Here is a 10,000-nt window from a genome sequence, read left to right as displayed (position 1 = left end):
TATGGGGTGGGGGAGTCCGCAGCATAATTTTAATATATTTGGATAGTGGAGAGGGAGAGGAATCCACCTGTACCAAAATCATCGCGATCGGGCATGCGAAGGTTTTCTGCAAATTTACCCCATCGTCAATATTGATATTAATGGCATACTTCGGAGTCACGCCTTCAAGCATTACTGAAACTACGAAAGGTAAATAAGCATTGCTACATATTCATGTTTTCCAAGCTTAAACATGTAAGGAATGATATAAATGGAACAGCTGATTGGGTAGTAGGTGAAGGGGTGAGGGTCGCAGACATGTTGGTTTGGAAAGTATTGCGAGTGTAAATGATATAAATTAACATATATATATATATATATATATATATATATATATATATATATATATATATATATATATATATATTTTTTTTTTTTTTTTTTTTTTTTTTTTTTTTTTTAAGAGTTTCAGAGGAATGATATATATAAAAATAAATATGATATATTTAACAAAATCAAGATATATTGTATATATAGTTCAATGCGCTTTCTCTCATTTTTCTCGCGAGCGTAAACACTCCTTCGCTTGCACACTCTGTGCATGGCGTAAGGCATGAAGGGTGGGTGGTTGCATCGAAACCTTCACGCAGTATGCAAGGTAAGCTTGAGCCACTCCCTATATCGTTGTTTCACGGTATGCATAAGGAAACATACATCTATTCACACACACTTGAAAACTGAATGCACTTTCAGCACTAGTGGACAGTACTTGTACTGACTTTTCTCAGAATTTATGGCATGAATTTGGTATTATTGGAAACGCAACCCCACACCTAAATTAAAGAATCTGGGCTTACCAAGTAGTAGAACACATTAATCTTTGAAAGTTTGAAGATATACCATTTTCTCCGCAAATTGATAATAACGGTAATATAAAGGATATAAAATCCACGATGTTCAGGAGCCGCAGCAACTTTCCGCCTCCACCCTTGTGACAAAATTACAAAATTTGTTGAGCAAAGGAAAATCTGACAGATTTGTAGCGGATTACTATATAAGGGAAATCAAATAAGCCAATTAGATTCGGGCGAGAACGTGATGTGAACATGGACACTCGATAGAACCAATCAGATATGGAATATATCATCACATGATAATAGAAGCTGGGCCTAGGAGAAGGCAGCTTAAATTCAATCCAGTTCCATCATGGCTAAACTGTGTAGGGTGTGAGAATATTACTTAGATTTCATCGCGAAATATCATCGAAACAACAACGCAAGCTTATTATATCTGCGAAATCACAGTGTACTTTCAGTGGAAGTACAGTGTCCGCACTGTAAGGTGCCGTATCATTATAGAAAAGACTGACACTAGTAGTCCGCCACCAGTTCTTCGTCGAGGCCGCAAAACTGTACACACCACTTTCCGATGAGGAACGGTGGATGGCCATCGCACCTCCCCCCAACAACGACCTGGATGGCTCAGGCGATCCCAGTGACCCGCAGCTTGTAAGGCTGAAGGTAAGATGTTAAAATTCTTCCTGGGTCTGGGCTCTCTCCTGCTGGAACATACGAGGTGAAGATTTTGTAGACCAGATGGGGGGTGGGGATTCAAAAGGGCGAAGCCCCCTATATTTACTGATTACATATGAGGTACCTGGTGTGCCCGGGCTCTATCCTGCCGGATTATACGAAGTGATTTTATAGACCAACCATGGGTGGGGGTAGCCCTTTCTGAAAGGGGCTCTAAGGGAGCCGGAAATGTTTGCTAGTGTTCCTCCGATATTTCTTGGGACCGATATTGTAATTATGCTTCGTTTACGAAGGAAATGAGGGCTAGATTTGTTCGAAACATTATTAGAAAATTATTCTTTTCACTCAAAATACGGTGTGGGGTTGCATTTCCAAATTTACCTTGAATTTGCATGGAGGAAATTATTGTGACGGACAAATCATGGTGGTGTAGGTAGCTAGATTACCTAATATCATATTGGCAGTGGCCAGGAAGTACTATTAGGAGAACATATGCTTCATCATGAGCTCTCCAAAATGTACAATGTCAAAGTTGAAATCTGTCTGCAGTGACTTGTATATCTTAGGATATCAACGAAAATTCCTTGCTAAAGTATACGGTTTTAGGTATAAACAATTACATTATCTATTTTTTTCGTTCCGGAGAAAAACAACTGTGACTATCCTCTTAGTTTTTCTGAGAAAGAAACGATTCCATTCTTAAGAAAGGTCAAAATAGCATTAGCAATTCGTATTTTCGGTTTCCAACTCCAAACTCACTTGTATTCAATGGAAAATTTTAATCTGAAAGCTGTTGTCTATATTCCAGGGAACATAGCGCCATTTCAATGGTTCCTATGTTTAACTGTTTATGTTTTTACTGGTAATCATTACTGGAGATCCATCAGTATGATTAGCCAATAATGGTAGATATATTTGTCTTTGCAAATCACGTTTTGCTTCACTTTGTTAAAAAAGGCATCATAAGAAAATTGTAATTTCCACAGCCTTAACGAGATTTTTCTTCCTTACATCTCCAGTTCTTTTAGAGAAACAGCTCTGATTTTAAACTGCGAATACATTTATGAAAAGAACATTATTTCTATGGGAAAGAGAATGGCTTCTGCAGGGGAGCGTTTGAGGCTAGGTCTGCGGCTTTGAATATAGCTTATTAGTATGTATTTCTTTAATAGCTGACATACGTTGTTCGTCTTTAGATTTTGCTTTAGAAGTGGCACTTTGAGTGATCACAGAATCCATAATTTTAGTTACCTTAATGCTATCGATACCCAGTAATCACACGTCATCTGTCTTACAATTATTGTGGTGTGGCAAGTACCACGGGATACCATACCCGCCCCCCCCCCAAAAAAAAAAAATGCTTCGGATATCAGAGCATGCCGGTCTCATAATCATTAAAAGCTCCAAATCTTGACTGCTGAATATTAATTTAGATAAATATAATGAGCTATCAATATAATTTTTACCACTGGATAATCAGTTGGCGTTATAAACACGATGTCACACTATATTCAAACTGATTTGATTTGTCTGCACCATCTGTTTATCTCTCATATACATTGCTGGTTTTGATGATACTTGTTTATACTTGTCAATGGAGTCTTTTTTTTTTTTTTTTTTCAACTCGTATCAGAAAATAGGAAAATTGTTCATTCATAGGCCTTATCATTTAAGACAGACAGTTCAGGTTATAACAACATAGTATCGGTAAATTATCTATATACATTTGAAAATATAATAATTGTACACATTTTTATTCGTAGTTTTATTCCTACATCGTAATACCATTATGATAATATGATTGTCATAATATTTTGTTGAATAAATATGTAGCTGTTACTGTAATCCATTGTGTTCAGTAATTGATTTGATGGTGTTTATATCTGTCGTAGAAAATAATTGATGGAATTAAATTTCTACAATACACGAAAACACAATTTAGGCTTGTCGATATAAATACTTTATTACATTTTCACATTTGTTATTCTGTACAATATATGTCTCCATTTTTCTTTTGGTACCCTTCCCCTTTTTAATCGTAGGTTCTACGAAATGTTATTTGGGAGTTACAAGTGTATGTTATAATTATTATACATATGAAATAGTCAAATAATCTACAACATATTAGCCTTAAATGTGGTTCAGTTTGTCATGAATAGGGTACAACATACCATTTCTGTGTCAAAAAAAAAAGCCTGTCAAACAAGAAGTGGCTTAAGATATCTAATGTGTGTAATTAAACAAAAAACAAAATAATTAATATAAAAGTAAGTAAATAATTAGCAAAGAGTATTGCCAAAGACATATGCTAAGGAAAAATACAAAGTACAAAAACAAACATACAGTAGAAAGTTCATAACGGAAACTCAGACCACGAAGGGAAAATAAGAGGAACGATAACAGTTGAATGTCAGGGAGTGAAGACATATTCTGGAGGTTCAATGATGCCCTCTAACTCACGAATCTTGTTCCAGCCTCTCGTTGCTTCTTTTAGACCTACATTTTCCTGAAGGAAGTAATCAAATATGCGTTAGATTAATGTTCATGTATTATATAGGAATTATATAGTATATAGGTATACACATACATACATTATATATATAAATATATATATATATATATATATATATATATATATATATATTGAGAGGGAGGGAATACATGTCCATGAACACCTTTTCTCTCTCTATGCATACATACACAGAAAGTAGACTACATGTTTATCACAAAGAAAATTTAGATATTTACAGCAAGGAAGAGATCATTCATTGCATATCCAGGTTAATTATACTTTCGAGGTGAAAATGCGCACTAAAGGAGTTAAATTTTGTTACTTTTTTTTGGCAGAGCTTTTTGTAGTCTTAAAATTTTACGAACAGCCACATCAAACGCCCTTGAATAGCCAGAAATTCAGCCATTATATACTTACTTGAAATACTCTTGCTCCCGAACACCAAAACACGTCAATTTTGTTGGGTAGAGAGTTTGTAAGAGTGAATATGTTATAGTGAGAGATTCCTCCTTTCTTGGCGGCGAGTCCGGTTGTATAGACGTCTTCCAAGAATAAAAATCTGCGGGTAGAAAAGTGCCTATTAAATGAATTATCAAGTTGCTTTGTTTGATATATTCTTGAAGTATTTTTTTTTTCCTCTCTAATGTTGACTAGGTAAAAATGAATAGTCCCTGGACCAGTGTTTCGAAAATCAGATATGATGTATCATAGTATCTCTTCGAAACTCCTTTTTCTTCTGTGACAACTGTATAATAACAGAGATAATGAATCATGAATGATTGTATGGTTCAGTTGGATTTAGTAAAGTTATATCAAGTTAACTTGGGCTGGGATAGTTTAATGGGCTGGGTTACGTTAGATCGGGTATGATTGAGTTCTACTAGATTATAGTGGGTACGGTTGTGTTCGGTTAGGTTAGCTTGGGTTTGTGTAGGCCATATTGGGTTAGGGTGGATTCCATTTGATTAGGTTATATTCAGTTTGATTCAGTTAGGTTACATAGGACCAGGATAGAGTTGGCCTGACTTTAATGGGTTTGTTTTAGCTCAAGTTTAGGGCAGGTTGAAGCGTGTTCGAAACGGAAGCACCAACTTCTATACCAGTTAAGTACCATTCTGCTTTAACATTATCTGTTTATCATGTAAGTTTGTGCATATATATATATATATATATATATATATAAAAATATATATATATGTATATATGTATATATATATATATATATATATATATATATATATATATATATATATATATATATACACAGCAAGGATTTTGACATGACATGGCATTATAGGTCTTTTGTGTCGGGTACTTCATTATTATGATAAATCCGCATGGCATGACGGTATAGCTCTCCTGTGCCAGATAAGTACCACTTCATCATTATTATATCTTCCTTGTCATATAAGTCCGTGGTTCCATGTAACCGGGAGGACCACCTTCATGTGTCAGATAAGTACCACCTTTTGATATTTGAGTGCAAGCATGCATATGCAAACATATTTAAGAATATAAATCCATGTAAAAATTATATATAGAAGTTTTGGTAATATATCTATAATTGTATATATCTACATAATGTAGATATACATACAATAATATAAGTATATATATATATATACATATATAACAGATACATATGAATCGGTGAAACCACCAAGAAGAGTTTCTTGGTCCCACTTTACTGTGCCAGATAAGTACCACCAAACGATGTTCAAGTACTAGTATATCATTCCTTATAAACTGCACATGGTGTATATACACACGTGTATACATATAATTTACACACACACACACACACACACACACACACACACACACACACATATATATATATATATGTATATATATTAGGACCCATGCATACTAATCTGCCGGATAATATGGTAGGATAACTATTTCCTTTGACCTCAGCTACCGGCTCTGGTTTTGCAGTAGCAAAGCCAGCGCTCTACCACTTACGCCACTTCTGTACATATGAATAGTCTATGTATATTTATATGTGTGTATGTAGATTAGGGAGAGGATATGTTCATGTGATAAAAAAATGATGGTATCCAATTGAAGATCATCTTTCCTGTGCCAGTTAAGTACCACTGCACAACTATATTTATACCATATAAATATCGTTTTCATGAGCAGGATAAGTACCAATACAGGGAAAGTTAGTCTCCTGTGCCAGATAAGTACCACCCTTGAAATGTGTCAATGCTACCTGTTTATTGTTTAAGCTTAATATCACTATTTTAAGCAATAACTGCTATCTCCCCATTACGTATCTTGCTCCCTGTAGAAAATAAAGTTTTTCCTTACATAGTAAGAATGAAGGGACCAACCTTCTGTATTGAATTTGACCCACTTTGACCACCATGACATTAGAATACAATTTCCTGTGCCAGATAAGTACCACTGTTATGTAAACAGAAATATTACATTCGCGTTCATGTATGACCTTCGTTTCTGTATTACAGTAACGCTTCTTTAACAAGAGAACCATACCATATTTTGGCGGAAATATGCACTATTTGAGGAGAGCCATACTATATTGTGGGGGTAAATATACACCATTTTCCCACCTCTATAAAGAAATAATGTTCGCCTAGTACATATTGACACTACCATAATGAAGATTGTAACGTTATTTGGCCACAGTCATGTTCGATGTACATCAGTTTCCTGTGCCAGGTAAGTAGCACTACGCTAATCTGCGACGAAGAGTATACCTGAATGTAATAACTACCATTTTCCTGTGCCAGGTAAGTACCACTATACGATGTATATCACTCGTGTGCGAGGCATACCCAAGAGAATAGAAGGGACATTTTCCTAGAAAATCATTCATTTTAACCTGCGGGATAGCATGATAGAGTGGCCAGTTCCCTTCCTTTATGATCTTGACTCCAGCAAGTCAGTAGTAGAAACTTGCAGTAGTAAAACCAATGATCTACGTGACCTCCATATATATGAATAGCTTTTATATATACATTACAAATACATATATTATAAATATGTATATATACACGTATATGTGTGTTTGTGTGGGGAATATTACCATCTCGTGGAAGATGATCTTTCCTGTGCCAGTTAAGTACCGTTACACCTATATATCCAGATTATCACTTAACTGCAGCATTAATGAATGGGATAAGTACCATGTATAAATGTTCTGCTACGTAGTAGATAAGAATAAAGGTCAACCTTCTGTATTGAGGTTTTTCTCTGACCATGTTAAAAATATACAATTTCCAGACGTAAAACTGTTTTGTAAACACAGGAATGCTACATTCACATTATGTAAGTTATATATGCAACAGTTACGCTTCTTTAACAAGAGAACCATACCATTTTTGGGGGACTATTTTCGCACCTCACTACAGAAATACTGTTCGCTTTGTACATATTGATGCTTATGGTAGGGCAGTTTTACTCATGTTTAATAAGTGCGAATTAAGACACCACCTTTCTACATTGAAACTTAATTTGGTCCCTATCCTATTTAATGTACATTTCCTGTGCCAGGTAAGTAGCACTATGTTAATCTACGACGAAAAAGATATACCTACCAACTTATAAAAGGTACCGTCACGTAAGTAGCATTTTCCTGTGCCAGATAAATATGGCTATAAGGCGTTTGATCACTAGTACATCACTATTTTTATGCGAGGACACATGTTGAACACGCATTCATGTGTATATGCAAATATATATATCAGAGTCAAATTCTGACCCATACCCAAGAGGATGGAAGGGACATGTTCATGGAGAAACACGCATGCTCAACTACGGGATAATATAGAGTGTCTAGTTCCTTTCCGATGTGACTTTGATCCCAGTAAGTAGCCTGTAGTCCATTGAACCCAGAGAAGCCTGTGCTCTACCACCGAACTACGCTCCCTCTCTCTCTCTCTCTAAATATATATATATATATATATATGTATATATATATGTATATATATATATATATATATATATATATAGAGAGAGAGAGAGAGAGAGAGAGGCGTGTGTGCGTGTATGCGAATATATATATATATATATATATATATATATATATATATATATATATATATATCAAAGTTGGTCCTATATCCATCTGGACGTAAGGGGACATGCTTTATAGAGAAACATGCTTACTAAGCTGCGGGATGATGCTGTAGGGTGGCCAGTTCCTATCCGCCCCGAATTTGACCCTAGCATGTTTACGTCAGCCAGTGCTCATTCACAGCTGAGTCGACTGGGAGGGACAGCCGGGCGCGAACCCAGGACATTGCAATTCCAAAGCCATTGCTCTACCATTGAGCTATGCCACCTCCCTCCCTCCCTCCCTCTCTCTCTCTCTCTCTCTCTCTCTCTCTCTCTCTCTCTCTACATATATATATATATATATATATATATATATATATATGTTTATATGTATATATATATGAATATACATCTATATTTGTGTATACACATACATATACGAATATATATATGTACATATATGAATATAAATATGTATTTGTGTATGTGTATATGTGTGTGTATAAATATATATATGTATATATATGTTTAACACATACTTATATACACATGTTAGTGTGTGTGCATTATAGAGAAAGGATGACATCTTCATATGACAAAGAATATTGCCATTTCGTGGAGGCTAATCTTTCCTGTGCCAGGTAAGTACCGTTGCACCTCTATGGCCACTGTATTACATAACTACCGTTTTCATGAGCGGGATAAGTACCACTACACGGAAAGTCAATGTCAATATATTGCGTATTCAAGGTAAAGATCACCTTTTTAGGTTAAAGAGTGCAAAACACCCCTCTTATTTCCCTAAAGGAATACCGCTCTCTGTATAAATGTTTTTCTCCTACACAGTAAGAATTAAGAGATAAATTGCGGCCCATTTTGACCATAATCACATTAGAAGCAAACAATTTCTTGTGCCAGATAAGTATCACTATTATGTAAACTTCGCAGGTGTTGCATTTGCATTATGTTTGCGATATGACTCGTTTCTGTACAATAATCACGCTTTGAAAAGAGAATCATACCACATTTTATTGATATGTACACCATTTCCCTCTATACAAAAATACAGTTTGCTTCGAACATACTGATACTTATGGTCGGGAATTCTATTCAATTGGCATCTACGAATTAAGGTACAATTCTGAATTGTAACCGAATTTGACCATCATGTTTGATTAGTTTCCTGTGCCAGATATGCAACACTAAGTTTACGATGAAAACCATAAACCTCAAATGTAATAAAATGTAGTGCCATCACATAAACTTCCTGTGCCAGATAAGTACCATCCACTATCTTTATGGATACTAATGTATTGCCCTTACATGTTTAAGCTATATAGACTTTGTTTTCATGTACTACCATTTTGTTATATAAACTTACTTCATAAAAAAATAAGTTTTACTTCTAGATACCCGGTAAGCATCACTTAAATGTGACAGGTATTGCCCACCTTTATATAGTCAGCATAACTTTTTTTTGAATGCCATATAATAGCCACAGAAACCATTCTCAGGCGTATCTTCAGTTCGATTAGCAATCGTGGGTGCTACAATTATTATCATTAGGAAAAGAAATATTATTTTGGTATAATATGAATGTATACGTCCTGGGCAATTTGTTTTGTTATAATGGCATGTATTTTCATATAGCCCAATTTCTAAATTACTACGTAAAGAAGTAAAAATGAAACTGCGCAGTGTGCATAGGAAAAATTTATAAAGAAGAATCCTGACCTCAAAGTGTACAAAAAAAGGTATGAAATAAATCAATGTACATTTAATCAAAGGGGAAAAAATGTTTTTTCACTGATACTTACTCCGTCCTCCTAACAGCCTGTAGCAGGGCAGACACCACGGGCATCGGCACCATATACGAAGGACCAGCCACGTACGGAGGGTAAGAATTCCCAGGATAACGTTCCTCCGAGACACCCCACTTTCCTGAACGAAG

General features: G+C 35.3%; 1 protein-coding gene across 1 annotated transcript in view; it reads right to left on the bottom strand.

The window, feature by feature from the left end:
- Positions 1-3,450: 3,450 nt before the first annotated feature.
- The window catches only part of LOC113814882 (beta-1,3-galactosyltransferase 1-like), a 20,565-nt gene continuing 14,015 nt past the window's right edge, over positions 3,451-10,000 (bottom strand). Inside the window, exons 5-7 of the mRNA XM_070141420.1 lie at positions 9,867-10,000; positions 4,441-4,582; positions 3,451-4,017 (exon numbers count right to left, since the gene is read on the bottom strand). The exon at positions 9,867-10,000 is cut by the window's right edge and continues 261 nt beyond it. Coding sequence (XP_069997521.1) covers positions 3,922-4,017; positions 4,441-4,582; positions 9,867-10,000 — 372 coding nt within the window. The 3' untranslated portion in view covers positions 3,451-3,921. The remainder of the gene's footprint in view (positions 4,018-4,440; positions 4,583-9,866) is intronic.

This window comes from Penaeus vannamei, chromosome 28 (genome assembly GCF_042767895.1).
Source record: "Penaeus vannamei isolate JL-2024 chromosome 28, ASM4276789v1, whole genome shotgun sequence".
NCBI classification, from domain to species: Eukaryota; Metazoa; Arthropoda; class Malacostraca; order Decapoda; family Penaeidae; genus Penaeus; species Penaeus vannamei.
Note: the sequence above shows the minus strand (reverse complement) of the source record. Positions and strands in the feature narration are given on the sequence as shown.